The 20,253-nt window shown below is 59.9% G+C and overlaps 1 protein-coding gene across 1 annotated transcript; it reads left to right on the forward strand.

Annotated features, from left to right (window-relative positions):
• Nucleotides 1-2,889: 2,889 nt before the first annotated feature.
• On the forward strand, nucleotides 2,890-19,312 carry COL1A1 (collagen type I alpha 1 chain). The gene is made up of 51 exons (XM_034640604.1): nucleotides 2,890-3,113; nucleotides 4,645-4,839; nucleotides 4,934-4,968; nucleotides 5,074-5,109; nucleotides 5,205-5,306; nucleotides 6,110-6,181; nucleotides 6,439-6,483; nucleotides 6,869-6,922; nucleotides 7,118-7,171; nucleotides 7,693-7,746; nucleotides 7,867-7,920; nucleotides 8,249-8,302; nucleotides 8,395-8,439; nucleotides 8,557-8,610; nucleotides 8,726-8,770; nucleotides 8,933-8,986; nucleotides 9,225-9,323; nucleotides 9,419-9,463; nucleotides 9,559-9,657; nucleotides 9,791-9,844; nucleotides 9,954-10,061; nucleotides 10,142-10,195; nucleotides 10,470-10,568; nucleotides 10,736-10,789; nucleotides 10,878-10,976; nucleotides 11,561-11,614; nucleotides 11,840-11,893; nucleotides 11,998-12,051; nucleotides 12,156-12,209; nucleotides 12,672-12,716; nucleotides 12,809-12,907; nucleotides 13,170-13,277; nucleotides 13,717-13,824; nucleotides 14,027-14,080; nucleotides 14,250-14,303; nucleotides 14,547-14,654; nucleotides 14,742-14,795; nucleotides 14,915-14,968; nucleotides 15,096-15,257; nucleotides 15,343-15,450; nucleotides 15,610-15,717; nucleotides 15,825-15,878; nucleotides 15,986-16,093; nucleotides 16,459-16,512; nucleotides 16,627-16,734; nucleotides 17,032-17,085; nucleotides 17,376-17,483; nucleotides 17,576-17,858; nucleotides 17,996-18,186; nucleotides 18,503-18,745; nucleotides 18,897-19,312. Exons 1-51 carry the CDS (start codon nucleotides 3,023-3,025, stop codon nucleotides 19,041-19,043), a joined length of 4,383 nt encoding a protein of 1,460 aa, XP_034496495.1. The 5' UTR covers nucleotides 2,890-3,022; the 3' UTR covers nucleotides 19,044-19,312.
• The last annotated feature ends 941 nt before the right edge of the window (nucleotides 19,313-20,253 follow it).

The following is a 20,253-nucleotide window of genomic DNA, read 5'->3' on the forward strand; positions in this document are numbered from 1 at the left end:
AAGACTGGGGAGGGAGGGCAGGGGAACTTCAGAGCAGCTGGAAAGGGCTGATCTCCCCCCACACACACACCAGGTGCCCTACTTCTCCCTAGTCCCACACCACAGATTCCAGACCAGGGGCTTGGGGGGCTCCCGAGGGAGGGGGCCACTGGGGATCACAGGCCTGCCCCGTCTCTCAAGGAAGGAGGGCACTTGGGGAAATTTGGAGAGGGAGAGAACTCAGAGCTCAGCACTTTCCTCTTTCTGTTTTTCTTCTTGAGGAATTTTTTTCCCTAAGTGCTGATGACTTTACCATTGCTTGGGGGTGTGTGGGGGGAGATTTTGGCTTTTGTTCCCCCCCAACTCCAAATGCCCAACTGAAGTCTAACATTCCACAAGAAGCCAGAGCTTCAGAGTTTCCTAAAGATGAGGTGGCGTCTCCTCCCCTCTCCCAGCTCCCTCCCTCATTCCCCCCCCCACCCAGTCTCAAGCCCGAGGAGGCCCAGCCAGGCTGGGAGGAGACCCCAAGCACATTCTTCCTCTCACTGTCATGCTGCAGAAATTAAAGACACATCTTTGGGCTGGGCGCCCGCCAAGCGTTTCAAGTCGAAAGTGGCAGAGGAGGCCCTGGGCCTCAGCTCTGTGCCACGTGTAAAGAATGCTTGGAAAGCCTCTGCCCACAGCTCCTGGGACAGAGGTTTGAAACTGGATGTTGGGGCCGTGGCTGTCACACGCCACACACACGCAGAGCCCAACCTCAACTCCAGGGGTCCCCGAGCATCCTTCAGAACCCCGGATCTGAGATGTGGCAACTCCTCCTTGTTATTTGAGGCTCCATCTCTTCTTTAAGACAGGCCTGGGATGCCTGAGCCAGCAGCACGAGGAGGGGACTGGAGGCTGGAGTCCTGGCTTTGAGAACTCAGCCAGGGAGGTGGGCAGGTCATGGCAACCCTCATCCCAAGCCTGTGACACCCCTTCCCAGATAGTCACTGCAGAGGGACAGGACCTTTGTCCCCCTTGTCCCTGACCCCCAGGAGGTGGAGTGGGGGGGTTGCCATCTCAGCAGCCCAATGCTGTTCTGCCCTGCCGTCGCTGGCACTAGGCGGGGGCAGATCCTGGGCCACAAGTCACTGCCACATGGTGGGGATAATTGATGAAGGCCCGTCCCTCCATTGCTGTCTGCAGCCCTGCCTCTCTGGAAACTCTATATTTTCCCTTTAATTATAGCCCCTGCACTCTCCCTCTGCCGCCCCACCCGCACCGCTCATCCTGGCTGCCCACGGCCTACGTGGCTCCCTCCCCTTCTGTTCCCTTGGTCTTTTTTTTTTCCTTTGCATTCGTTGCACAAAACCAGCTGGGGGAGGGCGTGGAGAAGGGTGGGGGGGGAGGCAATGGAATTTTGGATGGTTTGGGGGAGGCGGGACTCCCCGCTTCCACGTTTGCAGCTCTGCGGTGTTGGGGGTGGGGTACCCGGGCAGGAGGGACTGGAGTTGATAGACACTGCAAAGGGACCCCAACTGCCTTCTCTTGGGCCCACAGATTTTGGTAGGGCCAAGAGTAGAGTGCTGTTGGGAGTTTGGGATGTGGGGAAGGGAGGACACTGGCTTCTGGGGCATCCCCCCAAATACAGCCTGTTGTTCTTGGGGTCTCCACCCCCCTTTCAGGGTACAGATGATTCCTGGTTCCAGGGGCAGAGAGCAATGCCTTGGGTTTTCAGGAAAGAGGTGGGGAAGTGGGGAACATCCTCTAACATAAGGTCACTCGACCTTCCCTGCAATTCCATCCCAAACCCCCAAAGGCAAGCCTCCCCCTCACACCCAAATTCGCCCATATGCCCCAACCTTGAGTCCATGTACGACCGGGGAGGGGCTTTCTGCAGCTCTCAGAAGGAGCACCCTCGCTCTGGTCCAAAGTCTTCTACCCAAGTGCTCCCAGGTTTGACTCTGCAGGGGCGGGAGGGTCTCTGACCAGGCCCTGGCCACCGCCTGGGCCGGCGCTCACCCAAGACCCTTTCCTAGGTCACTAGCGATCACAGCTGCCCCAGTACAAGCTCGCTGCTCTGGGGGGAGGGTCCCAGGAACTTCCCGCCACCACTCTGCTGCCCTATCACTTAAGCCCCGCGCTTCCTCCTGGGGAGATCACACAGTCAAATTTCTCACCCGGTGTCTCAGCCTCCCTACCCCATCTCTCTCAGTCACACCTTGCGTTTGGGGGAGAGCATTTCAGTCCATCTTGGAGCCTGGAGCATGGCAGAACTGACGTCCTCAAGACAAACGCCCTCTTGCCAACAAACCCCCACCCAAGTATCCCATTCCTAATGTCTGCAAAGGAATCTCTAACTTGTTCCCGAGATATGCCTGAGCTCCATATCCCGCCACACCGGAAGACACCCTTAAACAGGCACATCTTTTAAATGCACTGCTTCTCCTGTTTAGAAGAGCAACTGGCCTCTTCATACCCATCCCTTAGTTCTTGCCCAGGATGTCAGTAGGGTGAATGAGGCATGGCCAGGACTACCCTCTCCAGATCACCCTCATTCCTTCCACCTCTGGAAGCTTCCCCTCCCCGCTCCCCAGTTCCAGTTCCTCCAGATGGGGGAGTCCCAGGAAGAAAGCCCAAGGGGCACCACTACCACTCTTTAGCCCACGCTATACCGAGGACTTAGCCGAACCTCAGCCCCAGCATCTCTGGCCCGGGCTGGGCTGGGGGGCTGGGAAGGCAGAGCTGCGAAGGGGGGAGATGTGCGGTGGACTCCCTTCCCTTCCCTCCTCCTCCCCCTCTCCCTTCCAACTCCCAAATTGGGGGCCGGGCCAGGCAGCTCTGATTGGCTGGGGGACGGGCCGACGGCTCCCCCTCTCCCAGGGGCAGAGTTCCTCCCAGCTCTCCATCAGGATGGTATAAAAGGGGCCCGGGCCAGTCGTCGGAGCAGACGGGAGTTTCTCCTCGGGGTCGGAGCAGGAGGCACGCGGAGTGTGAGGCCACGCATGAGCGGACGCTAACCCCCACCCCAGCCGCAAAGAGTCTACATGTCTAGGGTCTAGACATGTTCAGCTTTGTGGACCTCCGGCTCCTGCTCCTCGTAGCGGCCACCGCCCTCCTGACGCACGGCCAAGAGGAGGGCCAAGAAGAAGACAGTAAGTCGCAAAGTTTGAGGGAGTCCAGGGCTACTTGGTATCTTGCCCTGCGCTCGGTCCCGGGGGGTCCACGACTTCCTGAATCTCGGGATGCTCCGGAGGCTCAGGGACGGAAGGGGGATGGTGAGGGCTCTTCTTGGGCGCCGTGGCAGAGAAGGCAGCGCACCCTGGGGGGGGGGTGGAGATGAACGCCCCGAGAGGGCAGGAGGGAGCGCCGCGGGAGTTGGCACAGGAGGGAGTCCCGAGCGCGCACTCTGGAGTACCACGGGGAAATTCGGGGCGGGGGGCGGTCTGGGGGCCGGCTGAGGGGAAAGTACGTCGAAGATGGGATGGGGGCGCCGTGCTGGGAGTTTGGAGCCCAAGATGTAAAAGCGATCGGGAAGGCTGTGGGATGATTCATAAGGAAAGATTGTTTGCCCTCTCTGCAGGCTAGACAGTGTTGCTGGGGCCGCGGGGGTGCTGGGCTGAGGGGGGAGGGGGCGCGGAGCGTGGGCGGGTTGCAGGATGAGAAACTTTGGCGCGGACTTGGCAGGGCGGAGTCCTGGCGCCCTCTGCTGATCCGCACTGAATCCCGCGCCTCCCCGTCCAGCGCTTCCTCGCGCAGGAACTGCGCTAAGTGGACGGGCGTTATTGCCGGTTGTGGACCCCACCTCTAGTCCTGGAAAATAAAGCTAGGGCCTGAGTAGCCTCAGTCTCTAAAAGTGGCCAGTCCCAGGAAATTGCTTAGTGTTGCCCGCCACCTAGTGGCCGTCTGAGTAGAAGCCCGCGCGGTGGGCGTGGTTAGTTAGCCTCATTACTATTTGCGGACTTTTTGGTTCTTTGGCTAAGGAGTGACCCAGAGGCTCTGGCTAGCTTTAGGAGAGAGGGGTTGTCCCGAGGGAGGGCTTTTGAGATGTCTAGGCGCCGGAGGTTAGGGTGTATCCTACTTTGGGGGTCCAATTCAAGTCTCTGGGCGGGACCTCAGGCCAGTAGGCCCCGCCCCATCCTCCTAGCCCCGCCCACGCAATCCCACCTGCCCTGGGATGGGGCGGCATGGGGGCTGGACCTCCCTTCTCTCCTCCTACCGGTCCCCCCCGACCCCACCCCCGTCTCCCACCCATACCACGCCCCCACGCCCCGAGCCTGCCCACTTGGTGGGGCCCCTCCTGCTCTCTCTCCTCCCCACTCCCCCATCTCCCCTCCCCCACCCAGTGGCTTTTTTATTTCCCTTGGCTTTAGCGCCGATGGGCTGGGGTTGGGAGTTGGAAGCAACTCCGGCCTAAAGCTTTGTTTAAATTCCTGAGAACTGGAAAGAGTTATAGCCGCCCTGGCCAGGCGCCTCGGCGCTGTCACTGGCCCTGATGAGGAGCAGATGAGCTTTTAAGGATTTGGGGAAGGGGGGGCGGGGAGGAGGAGGAGGCGGGAAATGGAAAATCTAAAAGTGTCCTTACGACAGACAGTCGGGAAAGGCGGGTAGGACTGGGGTCCCTGGAGCCCCGACGTGGGGGGCTCGAGCGCCGCTGACAGCCCCTCCTTTCCCCTCTTGCCCCAGTCCCACCAGTCACCTGCGTACAGAACGGCCTCAGGTACTATGACCGAGACGTATGGAAACCCGAGGCCTGCCGGATCTGTGTCTGCGACAACGGCAACGTGTTGTGCGATGACGTGATCTGCGACGAAACCAAGAACTGTCCCGGCGCCCAAGTCCCCCCGGGCGAATGCTGCCCCGTCTGCCCCGACGGCGAGGGTACAGCTCTGGGGGCCTGGGGCTGGGGGGGGGCGGGGCTGCCGGGAGCACCGGGTGCAGACCCCGCCGCTCACCTGCATCTCTTCTCCCCTAGCGTCACCTACCGACCAAGAAACCACAGGAGTCGAGGTAATCCTCTGCCCTTGACTTTTGCCAGCCGCCAGAGGGTCCTCAAGCGCTTTCCGTCTCTAACCCGGCTTCTTCTGTTTCTTTTCCCCTCCCCCCACCCCCTAGGGACCCAAGGGAGACACTGGCCCCCGAGGTCCAAGGGTAAGTAAGCGTGGCCTTGGTTTGGCTGCCGGGGCTGCCGGTGCGCGTGGCTAAGGGCCTGCGCTCACCGCTGCCCTCCCCCTCCCCCGCTGCAGGGACCTGCCGGCCCCCCTGGCCGAGATGGCATCCCCGGCCAGCCTGGACTTCCCGGCCCCCCCGGACCTCCCGGCCCCCCCGGACCTCCTGGCCTCGGAGGAGTAAGTGAAGACTCAAGACAGTCCTGGCAGGCCCTGTGTGCTCCCCTCACCTCCTGTTCTTTGTTTTTTTGTGGGTTTTTTTTGGCAGATGGCATACTTTATATTTTGAAATGATTTCAAACTTACAGAAAAGTTTCAAGACTAGTGCCAAGAACTCTCACATACACTTCACAGTTTGTCACATTTGCTTTATCAGTCTCTATGTATACACATAACTGTCGCTATTTTTCCTTCTCAACCATTTGTGCCAGAGCTAGTTGCTGATGTTATGTCCTTTTGCTCCTAAATACTTGAGTGTGTATTTCCTGAGAACAAGAACTTTCTCTTACCTGACCATTGCACAATGATTACGCTTCAAAATTCTAACATTGACACATAACTGTATCTAACATATGGTCCCTGTCCAAATTTCAACAATATCCCAGTAATGCCCGTTATAGCATCTTTTCTCCTGATCCAGGATCATGAATAACATTTGACTGTCAAGTGTCTTCAGTTTCCTTTACTCTGGAACATTCCTCAGACTTTCTTTGTCTTTCATGACACTGAAAATTTTTTAAGAAGCCAGTTGCTTTGTAGAGGCCAATTCTTTTTATGAGACTGTCCCTCAATTTGGGTTGGCCGGACGTGTCTCCGTAATTAGAGTTGGGCCCTGCATTTTTGGCAGGAATATCTCACAAGTGATGTTGTTGTCCTTCTTAGCGCGTCACATCGGGAGGCAAATGTCAAAATCCCACTGTCAGTGACGTCTTCTGCTTTTCAACTCACTGATTTCTCATGCACTCTCTCTTGTTTTTTTCTAGAACTTTGCTCCCCAAATGTCTTACGGCTATGATGAGAAATCAACTGGAGGAATCTCCGTGCCTGGCCCCATGGTGAGCCACTGGGGGGCAGAGAAGACAGAAGAGGAGCCAGTGGGGATCCAGACAGGATGGGCCAGTGGTGGCATATGGGGGTGGTATAGATAACTCAGGAGGTCAAGACGACCATTGGAACCTGAAGTCCAGAGAGGATGCAAGACAACTGGGTGGTCCCAACAGGAACCACTGGGAGATAGCAAGACCACACCCACATTGCACTTTCCTACAGAGGTATCACTATGGCCTCTCTCTCTCTTTTTTTCCTTCTGTAGGGTCCTTCTGGTCCTCGTGGTCTCCCTGGCCCCCCTGGCGCACCTGTGAGTATCCAGGATGTCATCATGTACTGTCCTGGGCTTTGGTCTTTAGAAGGGAGGGTTGGGATGAGTGTAGAGAAGGTGCTCTGAGAGATCTGTTAGTGATCTGGGGAAAGACTGGTACGGACCTGTCCTTCTTTTTTTTTTTTTTTTTAAAGATTTTATTTATTTATTCGACAGAGATAGGAGACAGCCAGCGAGAGAGGGAACACAAGCAGGGGGAGTGGGAGAGGAAGAAGCAGGCTCACAGCAGAGGAGCCTGATGTGGGGCTCGATCCCATAACGCCGGGATCACGCCCTGAGCCGAAGGCAGATGCTTAACCGCTGTGCCACCCAGGCGCCCCCGGACCTGTCCTTCTAACCGAATCCCTCTTTCCTTGTTCTCCAGGGTCCCCAAGGTTTCCAAGGCCCCCCTGGTGAGCCTGGCGAGCCTGGAGCCTCAGTAAGTGCCCCCCAACTTGTACCCTATGCAAATGCACTGTCTCTCTACAAATACGTGGATTCTCCTATTGAAGGACCCCTCCCCCACTGCTGTCTGGGGTCTTCCCTACCTCCTCCTTCCAATCCCAGCCTTCCCCTTCTTTTTTTTCCCCATTATCCTGGTTATTCTAATCTCCTTTCTTCCTGTTTCCTCTAGGGTCCCATGGGTCCCCGTGGTCCCCCTGGCCCCCCTGGCAAGAACGGAGATGATGTAAGTAGCCCAGGCGAGAAGATCCCATCTAGCCCCCAACACCTCCATGGGCTAGGTCCCTCTAATCTCCACTCCAGTGCCCCACCACCTTTGGGGGTGATGCCCAGAGAAAGGAGGCCAAGTTCTCCCTGATGCACGGGATGGCCCTTGAACAATGATTTCCACCCCTTGTGGGTTGTCTCCCCATCTCCCGAGTGGAGGTGACCAGCCCTCCCCTCACCCCAGCCACCTTGATGCATTCCCCAACCCCGTCCCCCGGGATGAATGACTTCCTCAGGCTTCATGGCTCTGGGCATCTTAGACCTGCTCTCCATAGATAGAAATAAACAGAAATACCTTTGGAGGGACTCAAAATTCACCAAACAAGGATCTTGCAGTAGATTTAAGCTGAGCTCTAAATGCAAAGATAAGATTCTGGGTTCCTAAACCTCACCTTCGACGGTACTAAGAAAACTCAGCCCTTCCACGCTTTTGCAGCCCATGGGGGGCAGGGGCATGATGGCCTTTTCTCTCCCTTTCAGGGTGAAGCTGGAAAGCCTGGTCGTCCTGGTGAGCGTGGGCCTCCTGGACCTCAGGTGAGTGGGGATGCGTGGCTGGCCGTGGACTTCGCTACAGGTGGGCTTCATTTGGGAGCTGTGTCCCCAGTGGCAACTTCTAATGGCCCTGCCTCTCTCCTCCTTTTCTTTTCTCTCCAGGGTGCTCGGGGATTGCCTGGAACAGCTGGTCTTCCTGGAATGAAGGGACACAGAGTAAGTCCCCTTTGAGCCATCTAAGCTCCCAGAGTCCCAGCCTCCAACCTTTCCAGCCCCTTACCCCAAAGGATCCTGTGTGCAAGCTGGTGGGTGGCAGCTACAGAAGTCCCAAGGGATAGAGAGTAGATGTCCAAAAGAACTTCCCTCCATCGGGAAAGAAAGCTCAATAAAGGGATTGGGCAAGCTCTTGGCCCAGTTGGGGTTTAGTCTAGTGCAGAGACAGAGGCTGCGGTGACCTCCTGAGACACCTTCTCAGCTCAGAGTGGGAACCAAGGTGGTCCACCCCTTCCAGCGGAACTCACCTTGGCCCTTCTTCCTATCTTAGGGTTTCAGTGGTTTGGATGGTGCCAAGGGAGATGCTGGTCCTGCTGGTCCCAAGGTAAGAAGATGCCCAAATGTCGTGGGCCTCGTCCTCCCCCCCCCAATTCCCACCCCATGAATGAATTCCTGACTGTATTCTCTATTCTCTAGGGTGAGCCCGGTAGCCCTGGTGAAAATGGAGCTCCTGGTCAGATGGTGAGTGTGCCCAGTTCTAGAAGGAAGAGAGGGAGCAGGGTATAGGGGCACGATGAGGTTTGGGGGGAAAGGGTAGGGTCTCCCATCTCATGTGGCTTTTCTGGCTTTTGTTGTCAGGGACCCCGTGGTCTGCCTGGTGAGAGAGGTCGCCCTGGAGCCCCTGGCCCTGCTGTAAGTACTCCTGGCCCCTTGGGGGACACCTGGGCTCTGGTAGGAGTTCCTGATGAGTTACAGGGACTGGCCCATGCCCAGCACACGTAACTGGGGCTTCCCCTCTCTCCGGCAGGGTGCTCGTGGAAACGATGGTGCTACTGGTGCTGCTGGGCCCCCTGTGAGTATGGCCCTTGACCTCAGGCCTGGGAGTGGGGAGGGCTCTCAGCGTCAGCTCTTGGGGGGGGAGGGGCATATGCCTCGGAATCCCAGGACCTCTTCTGTCGCAGGCTGGGACTTGCCGCTGCCACCTTCCTTCTTGACATTTCCATTTCATTCACAGGGTCCCACTGGCCCTGCTGGTCCTCCTGGCTTCCCTGGTGCTGTTGGTGCTAAGGTGAGCCCCCTGCCCTCCTCTGAGCACAGCTCCCACAGGCCAAGGGATGGGTATCTCTCTGCTCCCCAAACCAGAGGGACCCAGCGAAGCCTATTCCCCTCTGTCCTGGTATCCTCTTCTCCCATCTGGGAGTCTTGATTCCTGGGCTTCCTGTCCCTCCCCTCCCCCCACCCCGACATCCAAAGGTGAGGTTGGGCTCCCAGGCTGGCTCCTGACATGTCCTTTTTTTCCCATCCAGGGTGAAGCTGGTCCCCAAGGAGCCCGTGGCTCTGAAGGTCCCCAGGGTGTGCGTGGTGAGCCCGGCCCCCCTGGCCCTGCTGGTGCTGCTGGCCCTGCTGTGAGTGTCGCCTCCTAACTGCCCCGGGCCCTGCTGGGCCACTCCCCAGTTCCCAGTCCTGGCCTGTCACTCACCCTCCTCTCTCTGTGCCACAGGGAAACCCTGGTGCTGATGGACAGCCTGGTGCTAAAGGTGCTAATGTAAGTACCCCGCGGGTGTCAGAGCTGCCCCGGTGCCCCCCTGCCGCCGGCCCTGTGCCCTCCGCTCCGGGCTCAACCTCTCCTTCTTCCCACAGGGCGCTCCTGGCATTGCTGGTGCTCCCGGCTTCCCCGGTGCCCGAGGCCCTTCTGGACCCCAGGGCCCCAGCGGTCCTCCTGGTCCCAAGGGTAACAGCGTAAGTATCCCTCTGTCACTAGTGGCCCAGCCCACGTGCTGGCTCCAGTGTGCCCCCCCCCGGGGAGCAGGAGGAGCCAGGCCAGCTGAGTACCCCCGACTCCCTGTTCATCCTCTTTTCCTCCCTCGTGCAGGGTGAACCCGGTGCTCCCGGCAACAAAGGAGACACTGGAGCCAAGGGAGAGCCCGTAAGTCCCCCCACAGCTCAGCCTGTCTGCCCTGGGAACGCCTGGGGGGAGACCCCAGGGGGATGGGAGCCCTCACTGCCGGCCTTCCCCTGGCCTCTGCCCTCTCCAGGGCCCCACTGGTATTCAAGGCCCCCCTGGCCCTGCTGGGGAAGAAGGAAAGCGAGGAGCCCGAGGTGAACCCGGACCCACTGGCCTGCCTGGACCCCCCGGCGAGCGTGTAAGTGCCCCCTTCTTTGTCCCCCAGTGCCAGCCTGGCGCCCCCATGTCAGAGCTCACCGGTCTCTTCTCCCCCTGCAGGGCGGACCTGGTAGCCGTGGTTTCCCTGGTGCAGATGGTGTCGCTGGTCCCAAGGTCAGCTCCCTTCACGGCTGGGCTGCCACCCTGCTGCGCCCCGGGCATTCCGTTCCTGTCCCTGTGGAGTCACCCCCCACCTCCTGCCCCAGTCATTATGCTCCAGGCCGTGGCTGCGGACTCTGTTCACACTGGGCTTCACCTTGACCTTCCCCCTGCCACCAGTGCCCCTCAGAGCACCCCACCCTGCCCCACGGGGAGGATTAAGACACTGGCCCATGGTAAAGAAGCCCAGACTTGAGACCCTGATTGTCCCTGTGACTCCCCCAACCAGGGTCCCGCTGGTGAACGTGGCTCTCCCGGCCCCGCTGGCCCCAAAGGTTCCCCTGGTGAAGCGGGTCGTCCCGGTGAAGCTGGTCTGCCTGGTGCCAAGGTGAGCCCGGCCCCTCTGCCCCACTTGTCCTGAGACCCTGCCCGTCCTTGGTGGGGTCTGAAATGAGGTGCCCCACACCAGGACCGTGGATCTGCCTCCTGAGGTGGCCCTCCCCTCCTCGGTCCCCCTTCTCCCGACCTGGCTCACACCTGTCTGCCTCCCCCTAGGGTCTGACTGGAAGTCCTGGCAGTCCCGGTCCAGATGGCAAAACTGGCCCCCCTGTAAGTATCACTCCCCCCGGGGCCCCTCCCGCTCTCCCGACCGCCCACCCTCTGTCCTCACCTCCGATTCTGTGCCTTCCGTCCTTAGGGTCCCGCTGGTCAAGATGGTCGCCCTGGCCCCCCAGGCCCCCCCGGTGCCCGTGGTCAGGCCGGCGTGATGGGTTTCCCTGGGCCTAAAGGTGCTGCTGTGAGTATTCATGGAGGAACGTTGCAAAGCCAGGGGCAGGCACTCCTGGGAGATGAGAGTCCTGGGCGCCAGTCCCAGTGTTGCCACTGACTTGCTGTGTGGCCTCGGGCCACTCACTGCCCCTCTCTGGGCCTCAGTCTCCCTATTCAGAAAATGAGACCTCTCCTGGCTCTCCTCCCATCGCTCTCTCCTTGGAAATAAGTATTGCTGGAACGCCCCCCCACACACACACAGGGGTAGACTGCGCCTGTAATATGATAGTCACCCCTAAATCTTGGGGAGTTCTTGGAGATTGAAAAGGAGGTTCCAGAGGAGAGGAAAGCCCTTTGCAGCTCAGTTCACCATGGGCATTCGGTGGCATGAAGGAAAGGAGAGGGTGGGGGCAGCAGCCTGAAGGGACACGTGGTATGGGGCGAGAGGGCTCAAGGAGACACGAAGGGACCAGCGATAACAGCCAGCCAAGCGTACCAGACCTAGGAGAAAAGAAAACCCCTTAAAAAATGTCACTCGGGGTAAACCAGAAGGACCCAGGAGGCCTGGCTTTCCATTTAAGCCCCCTTGACTCTGACTCTCTTTCCCCACAGGGAGAGCCTGGCAAGGCTGGAGAGAGAGGTGTGCCTGGCCCCCCTGGTGCTGTTGTGAGTATCGCCCCGTGGTCCCTGCCCCCATACTGCCCCTGCTCGTGACACATCCCCTCCTCACATGAGGGGCACAGAACAGGCAGCCCCTCACCAGGCGGAAGCCCCCAGCGGGGTCTGCTCTGTGCCCTGCCCAGGCACCCCACTGGCCCCTCTGCCTCTAGCGGCTGCCCTCCTCCCCTGCCCCCTCCTCCCCACCCTGAGTCCTTTGCTCTCTCTCCACAGGGTCCCGCTGGCAAAGACGGAGAAGCTGGGGCTCAGGGACCCCCTGGCCCTGCTGTAAGTGTCCCTGACAGGCAGTCTGGGGAGGGGGCACTGTGGAGACACCCCGTCCCCCTTTTCTCCTGGGCCTTCCTGTGACCACAGCGTTCTCTCTGTGACAGGGCCCCGCTGGCGAGAGAGGCGAACAAGGCCCAGCTGGCTCCCCCGGATTCCAGGTGAGGCCTCCCGCCTGGCAGGGGGTGAAGGTCTGGGGTCCCCCTTGTTCTTTTTCAGAGTCTAATCTCACCCTTTCCTTCCCTCTCCCATTTCTCACCTACAGGGTCTCCCTGGCCCCGCTGGTCCTCCCGGTGAAGCAGGCAAACCCGGTGAACAGGTAAGAGGTCGCAGGCGGCCAGAGAGGTGGGGAATGCAGGGCACCTCAAGGGAGAGGCCAGCCCTCCCAGCTAAACGGATAACCAGCAGCTGGAGGGATCCAGGTTAGACACCCTGCAGGACTTCCCCTCATGAAGGGAGCCACACAGAGGGAAACAGAGAGCTGAACATCTGCATGATATGATCAGGACGGCTGCTGGCCCGGACGACTTTTTTTTTTTTTTTTTTTTTTGGAGCTGTGGGGATAACTCTGACGGTTCCTCCAGCGCAGAGTTTGGGGAGGGGGCTGTCTCTGACACAGCCCCAGGAGGAGGAGAGCGCTAAGCCCAGTTCAGGGCTGAGAAGGACTTGGTCTCTAATGACAGACCCCGAGGGCCAGCCCCCAGGAGGAGAACAAGAATGCTTTCAAGTGGGGAGGGCCAAGGTGGGGTTGGCTCACTCTCTGTCCCTCCCTCCCCCTCAGGGTGTTCCTGGCGACCTTGGTGCCCCCGGCCCCTCTGGAGCAAGAGTAAGTAGAGCCTTTTGCTGTTCCTGCCGAGACGCCCAGTGCTTGGCCCTGTCTCTGCAGCGGCCATCACGCGCCCTGTCCTTCCCTTCCAGGGCGAGAGAGGTTTCCCTGGTGAACGTGGTGTGCAAGGTCCCCCCGGCCCCGCAGGTCCCCGCGGAGCCAACGGTGCCCCTGGCAATGACGGTGCTAAGGTGAGGGCAGCAGGAGGACCGGGTCCAGCCCCTCTTGAGGCGGGGGTGCCTGGCTGTGGCCAAAGCCCCCCAAGATGTGGGTGAGGAATGGGAGAGGGACAGGACGGGGTGGGGTCCATGTGCAGCCCGGAGTTCTGGGCTGGGAGCCTTCCTCTTAGCTGGTGCTTATCTTTATCCTCAGCACCGAGACTGGGAGGTATCAAGAGGGGGCTCAGGGCTGCACAGGGCTGGCCTCATGCCAGTCCTCTTGGTTGTCACCTAGGGTGATGCTGGTGCCCCCGGAGCCCCAGGTAGCCAGGGCGCTCCTGGCCTTCAGGGAATGCCTGGTGAACGAGGCGCAGCTGGGCTTCCCGGCCCTAAGGGTGACAGAGTAAGTTACCCCCACCGCAGCTGTGCAGGCTCCCGGCTCTGTCTCCCTCTGCTTTGAAAGCTCCAGCCTCTTTCTTCACCCTCCCTGGGATCTGCCCCTTGTCTCCTTAATCTTCCCTTCTTCCCCTCTGGCCTCTTGGCTGATAAATCCCTTTCCAGCCTATCCAGGCTCTTCCCTCCCCACGAATGACCATGGCATCTGGAAGAAAGGGGACCTCCTGGCTGGGGACCCCTTATCCATCCCTCTACACAGGCGTGGGCCTCTTAACCGAGGTTCCATCAAAGTCCCCAAGCAGATGCCTTTTCCTCTGAAAGATCTCGAGTCCCGAGCCCAGGTCGGGGGCAGGGCAGAGCTGGGGAGGAGTCCCAGACACTAGCACGGTGTTCCAGGTCACCTCCCTGCCCCCCACTGGAAGTCTCAGGCTTTCCTGTGTCTTTAGGGCGATGCTGGTCCCAAAGGTGCTGACGGTTCTCCTGGCAAAGATGGTGTCCGTGGTCTGACTGGACCCATTGGTCCTCCTGGCCCCGCCGGTGCCCCTGGTGACAAGGTAAGGTGGCCCCACCATCTTCCCTAACACACAGCTTCCCCACAAGCCTGGGCATGGCTCTTGGCGGGAGGCAGGTCCTGCCATTCTGAGCTGGTGACCCAAAGGTGGGAGGACCAGAGGGGAGGGGAGGCTCTCCTGGGGTCATCTGCTGGGAGGACTCAGGATGTGTCCCTGACCTGAGCCTCTTGTCCGTTCCTCTCAGGGTGAAGCTGGTCCTAGCGGCCCTGCTGGTCCCACTGGAGCTCGTGGCGCCCCCGTGAGTACAGAAGACCCACACTCTGCCCTAGGCTTCATACTTCTTGCCTCCTCCACCTTCACTCTCACCTGCTCTGGGCCCTGGAGAAGGCTCCTCGGGGCCTGTCTTCCCCCCAACTCTGCTCCACCCAGCCCAGGGCCCCACTCCAACCTGCCTCCTTTTTTTCTAGGGAGACCGTGGTGAGCCTGGTCCCCCCGGCCCTGCTGGCTTCGCTGGCCCCCCTGTGAGTACCAAGACCCCCATCATTTCTATCACCTGCTGGGACCTGGGACCTTGGGTGACTGCCGAAGGACAGAGGAGTCGGCCGGACTCAGGGAAGGAGGGCAGAGAGGGGATTGTGTCCCATTCGAGCATCTTTCTTCCTGGAGTCGCTGCCCTTCCCAAGCCCCATGGAACCACCTGATTCCCCGAGCTGCCATAACCCCGCTCCTCCGCTCACCGTCCTCCCTTCTCCCTCCTCCCCCAGGGTGCTGATGGTCAACCCGGTGCTAAAGGCGAACCTGGTGATGCTGGTGCTAAAGGCGACGCTGGTCCCCCTGGCCCCGCTGGACCCACTGGACCCCCTGGCCCCATTGTGAGTATCTCACCCTCTGGCCCCGAGCTGCCAGCAGGCCTGGGCCCGGGACCGGCCCGGTCTTAATGGCTCTGTGCTCTCCTCCAGGGTAACGTTGGTGCTCCTGGACCCAAAGGTGCTCGTGGCAGTGCTGGTCCCCCTGTGAGTATCTCACTCCGCTTCTCTGCTGGAACTCCTTCCAACCGCTATTCGGAGGGAGGGGTGGCCGGGCCAGCTCAGGGGACTGTGCTGCCTCTGACCTCTCTGTTCTCTTCTGCCAGGGTGCTACTGGTTTCCCTGGTGCTGCTGGCCGAGTCGGTCCCCCCGGCCCCTCTGTAAGTAACCGTAGTGGAGACTCTGCTGCTCTGGCGGGGGGGGNGGGGGGGGGGGTGGGCTCCTCTGAGGCCTCGGTGGCACTCCAGAATCCATTGGAATGTGACAGCCCCCCTTCTCCCTGCCCAGGGAAATGCTGGACCCCCTGGACCCCCTGGCCCTGCTGGCAAAGAAGGTGGCAAAGGCCCCCGTGGTGAGACCGGCCCCGCTGGACGTCCTGGTGAAGTCGGTCCCCCCGGTCCCCCTGGCCCCGCTGGCGAGAAAGGATCTCCTGGTGCTGACGGACCTGCTGTAAGCCCGAGCTTCGGAGGGCTCCCGAGCGGGGGTGTGCTCCCTGGCCGCTGCAAGGCACCTCACCCTCCCCTCCCTCCCCCAGGGTGCTCCCGGCACTCCCGGACCTCAAGGCATTGCTGGACAGCGTGGTGTGGTCGGCCTGCCCGGTCAGCGAGGAGAGAGAGGCTTCCCCGGTCTTCCTGGCCCCTCTGTGAGTGCCCCCTCACCTCGGGGACCCCCGAGATGAACCATCACTGGGAATTGGAGGCTGCAGGATGGGGGCACTGGGGCCAGAGAGGACAGAAGTGGAAGATGAAGCTGGGGGCCCTCCCCCACCCCGTCTGTGGCCTGACTCTCTCTTCTCCCTCAGGGTGAACCTGGCAAGCAAGGTCCTTCCGGAGCAAGTGGGGAGCGTGGCCCCCCTGGTCCCATGGGCCCCCCTGGATTGGCTGGACCCCCTGGCGAGTCTGGACGTGAGGTGAGCCATTGCCAGCCCTGTGCCAGTGCCCCCAGCAAGGCCACTTTGGCCTTTGCCCGAGCCTCCCTTCCCCTGGCTGATACTCACCTGTCCTTCTCTCTCTGCAGGGATCTCCTGGTGCTGAAGGCTCCCCTGGACGAGATGGTTCTCCCGGCCCCAAGGTAAGAGGGCTGCTCCCCAGGGCCGCGGCCCCACCTGCCACTCCCTGGCCCTAGCCTGGCCCCTTTAGCTAGGACTGACTCCTTGTCCCCTCCTCTGCCGCTCTCAGGGTGACCGTGGTGAGACCGGCCCTGCTGGACCTCCTGGTGCCCCTGGTGCTCCTGGTGCCCCTGGCCCCGTCGGCCCCGCTGGCAAGAGCGGCGACCGCGGTGAGACTGTAAGTAGCCGGGCTCTAGCCTGCTCTCTCAGGGCTGGGGACTCTGCGGGCCAGCCTGCGGGCCAGCAGATGGGCATCTGACTTCGCCGAGGATGGGGGAGGGGAGGGGGTCTTGTGAGATGGCCACGCCCGTGGCCTTCCTGAACACCAGAGCCACAGCCCAGCCTCGAGGCCCCGTTCCCCGATCGGCCCTCCCCTCCCCCGGGGACTGGGGTTTGTCCCCACGTGCTTACCCCAGCTCACACGAAGCCTGAAGTCACCTAAATGTTCATCTGGGGCTCAGGAGGGATGGACGTGGCCGTGGGGTGGTTTCATCCCGCAGCTCAGGCCGTAGAAGGATCTAACATGCTCTGTGCTCTCCCCAGGGTCCTGCTGGTCCTGCTGGCCCGATCGGCCCTGTTGGTGCTCGTGGTCCTGCTGTAAGTGCCCGGCTCTGGCCCTTGTGTCCTCAGTACCTGGCCCAGATGTGGACTATACCCCACTCGGTGCTAACGAAACTTCCATCTGACAGCCTGTCCCCTCTTCTCTTCTAGGGACCCCAAGGCCCCCGTGGTGACAAGGGTGAGACAGGCGAACAGGGTGACAGAGGCATAAAGGGTCACCGTGGCTTCTCTGGTCTCCAGGGTCCCCCTGGTCCTCCCGTGAGTATGCTCAGCCCCCAGCTGCCCTTGAGCCCTGTTATACAATGAGGGGGGATGCTGCCTCAGTTTCCCCTCCGGATAGTCATTCTCCCTCCTCCTTAGCAGGGACCAGGGTGTAAAGATCTATAGACATTTCTAAGGGGCTTCTGGGAGGGTGAGGGACACAAAGAGGGGGTGGAGGGGGTCTTAGCCTGTGAACACCTTGGGATTAGATGTCCAGAATAATGGGGCAGAGGACAGGTTGCTGGCCACACTTGACCCACACAGGGTCTTACCGCCTTTGCATCTGTCCTTCAGGGCTCTCCTGGTGAACAAGGTCCTTCTGGAGCTTCTGGTCCTGCTGGTCCCCGAGTAAGTCATGCTTCTATCTATCTTCCCTTGCTGGGGCCCAAGCCCAGGCTCACTTCAGGGCCCTCTGCCTGGGACACAGGTGTTCCCACCTCTCTGTAGAAGGATTCTGGGGGCAGGGGTTGGGAGAAGGGAAGAAGAATCCTGGACAATCTTGCCTGACTGTGGGAATGAACAAGGATGAGGCCGTGGAGGCCAAGCCAGGCAGGGAGGGTGGTCTGCTTCTCCACAGAGTTGGGCTGGTGGTCCTGTGCTTTCCAGCAGGCTTCCTCCAACCATCTTCCCCTTTGCAGGGTCCCCCCGGCTCTGCCGGTTCTCCTGGCAAAGACGGACTCAACGGTCTCCCAGGCCCCATTGGCCCCCCTGGTCCTCGTGGTCGTACTGGTGATGCTGGCCCTGTTGTACGTAGCCACCCCACCCCATCCGCCCGTGGCCCTCAGCCCCAAGGGCACTTGGACCCTGGTAATCCCGGCTCTTCTCCCTCTCTGTGCAGGGTCCCCCTGGCCCTCCTGGACCCCCTGGTCCCCCCGGTCCTCCCAGCGGCGGTTTCGACTTCAGCTTCCTGCCCCAGCCACCTCAAGAGAAGGCTCACGACGGCGGCCGCTACTACCGGGCCGATGATGCCAATGTGGTCCGTGACCGTGACCTCGAGGTGGACACCACCCTCAAGAGCCTGAGCCAGCAGATCGAGAACATCCGGAGCCCTGAAGGAAGCCGCAAGAACCCTGCCCGCACCTGCCGCGACCTCAAGATGTGCCACTCCGACTGGAAGAGCGGTGAGGGCCTGCCCCTGCGGTGCCCTTCCTCCTCCGCCTCCTGCCGTGATGGCACTGAGCCCTGAGTGGCCCAGATGCCCCCGTGGGCCCCACCGCCCCTACCTGCCCTGATCCCATCTTGCTCCGTCCCACCGCAGGAGAATACTGGATTGACCCCAACCAAGGATGCAACCTGGATGCCATCAAGGTCTTCTGCAACATGGAGACAGGTGAGACCTGCGTGTACCCCACTCAGCCCCATGTGGCCCAGAAGAACTGGTACATCAGCAAGAACCCCAAGGAAAAGAGGCACGTCTGGTACGGCGAGAGCATGACCGACGGATTCCAGGTGTGTCAACTGGACCTGGAGCCGCTCTCCCAAGAGGGGCTGGCCCGGGGCTCAGAAGGGGCAGGAGAGGAGGTCCTGGGTGGACTAGACCTCTGCTAAGGGGGACGGACAGAGCTGGGCTGGGAGGCAGGAGTCCTGGGTCCTTGATCCTGGCTCAGACACAGGGTGCTCACGGATGAGCAAGGGGTGTTATTTCTGGATGGGAGAGGGGTCCACCAGGATGCTCTCAGAGGACTCCAGGGGGGGAGGCGGGGACTAGAGGCTCCGGCGTCATCACTCACTCGCTTCTCCCACCCCCCCAACCCCCACCCCACAGTTCGAGTATGGTGGCCAGGGCTCCGATCCTGCTGATGTGGCCATTCAGCTGACGTTCCTGCGCCTGATGTCCACCGAGGCTTCCCAGAACATCACCTATCACTGCAAGAACAGCGTGGCCTACATGGACCAGCAGACCGGCAACCTCAAGAAGGCCCTGCTCCTCCAGGGCTCCAACGAGATCGAGATCCGGGCCGAGGGCAACAGCCGCTTCACCTACAGTGTCACCTACGACGGTTGCACGGNCACCTACAGTGTCACCTACGACGGTTGCACGGTGAGTCCCGGGTCTAGTCGCTGTCTGGGCTCCGGCTTCCCTGGCAGGCCATACTTGCCCTCGCCCCACCGCTCCCACCTGGTGACACCCCTCTCCCGTTGTCTCCCCTTCACCCCAGAGTCACACCGGAGCCTGGGGCAAGACAGTGATCGAATACAAAACCACCAAGACCTCCCGTTTGCCCATCATCGATGTGGCACCATTGGACGTCGGCGCCCCAGACCAGGAATTCGGCATGGATGTTGGCCCTGTCTGCTTCCTGTAAACTCCCTCCCACCCAACCCTGCGTCCTCCCACCCAGCCCACTCACCCCTGACCCTGGAAACAGACAAACAACCCAAACCGAACCCCCCAAAAAGCCAAAAAATGGGAGACAATTTCACATGGACTTTGGAAAATATTTTTTTCCTTTGCATTCATCTCTCAAACTTAGTTTTTATCTTTGACCAACTGAACATGACCAAAAACCAAAAGTGCATTCAACCTTACCAAAAAAAAAAAAAAGAATAAATAAATAACTTTTTAAAAAAGGAAGCTTGGTCCACTTGCTTGAAGACCCATATGGGGGTAAGTCCTTTTCTGCCCGTTGGGCTTATGATGCCTCAACACTGCCCTTTCTGCTCCTTTCTCCATCCCTCCTTGGGGCCTCCCCTTCACTGCTCCCCAAATCTAAGTCTCCCCAAAAGACACAGGANTGGCAGGCCATACTTGCCCTCGCCCCACCGCTCCCACCTGGTGACACCCCTCTCCCGTTGTCTCCCCTTCACCCCAGAGTCACACCGGAGCCTGGGGCAAGACAGTGATCGAATACAAAACCACCAAGACCTCCCGTTTGCCCATCATCGATGTGGCACCATTGGACGTCGGCGCCCCAGACCAGGAATTCGGCATGGATGTTGGCCCTGTCTGCTTCCTGTAAACTCCCTCCCACCCAACCCTGCGTCCTCCCACCCAGCCCACTCACCCCTGACCCTGGAAACAGACAAACAACCCAAACCGAACCCCCCAAAAAGCCAAAAAATGGGAGACAATTTCACATGGACTTTGGAAAATATTTTTTTCCTTTGCATTCATCTCTCAAACTTAGTTTTTATCTTTGACCAACTGAACATGACCAAAAACCAAAAGCGCATTCAACCTTACCAAAAAAAAAAAAAAAGAAAAAAAAAAAAATTTTTNATAAATAAATAACTTTTTAAAAAAGGAAGCTTGGTCCACTTGCTTGAAGACCCATATGGGGGTAAGTCCTTTTCTGCCCGTTGGGCTTATGATGCCTCAACACTGCCCTTTCTGCTCCTTTCTCCATCCCTCCTTGGGGCCTCCCCTTCACTGCTCCCCAAATCTAAGTCTCCCCAAAAGACACAGGAAACAATGCATTGTCTGCCCAGCAACCAAAGGCAATGCTAAAACACCCAAGTGACCCCCACACTCCCAGCCCGCTCCCCTCACCCAGCACCCCCAAACCCTGGGGGGAC

The sequence above is a fragment of the Ailuropoda melanoleuca genome, chromosome 13 (assembly GCF_002007445.2).
Source record: "Ailuropoda melanoleuca isolate Jingjing chromosome 13, ASM200744v2, whole genome shotgun sequence".
NCBI lineage: Eukaryota > Metazoa > Chordata > Mammalia > Carnivora > Ursidae > Ailuropoda > Ailuropoda melanoleuca.

Excerpts from the sequence above, each read along its gene's own strand:
- COL1A1 (XM_034640604.1), top strand. The coding sequence starts at position 3,023 with ATGTTCAGCTTTGTGGACCTCCGGCTCCTGCTCCTCGTAGCGGCCACC. Across the intron at positions 5,110-5,204 it reads CTGGCCCCCGAGGTCCAAGG|GGACCTGCCGGCCCCCCTGG; the intron begins GTAAGTAAGCGT and ends CCCCCGCTGCAG. Across the intron at positions 8,303-8,394 it reads CTGGTCCTGCTGGTCCCAAG|GGTGAGCCCGGTAGCCCTGG; the intron begins GTAAGAAGATGC and ends TCTATTCTCTAG.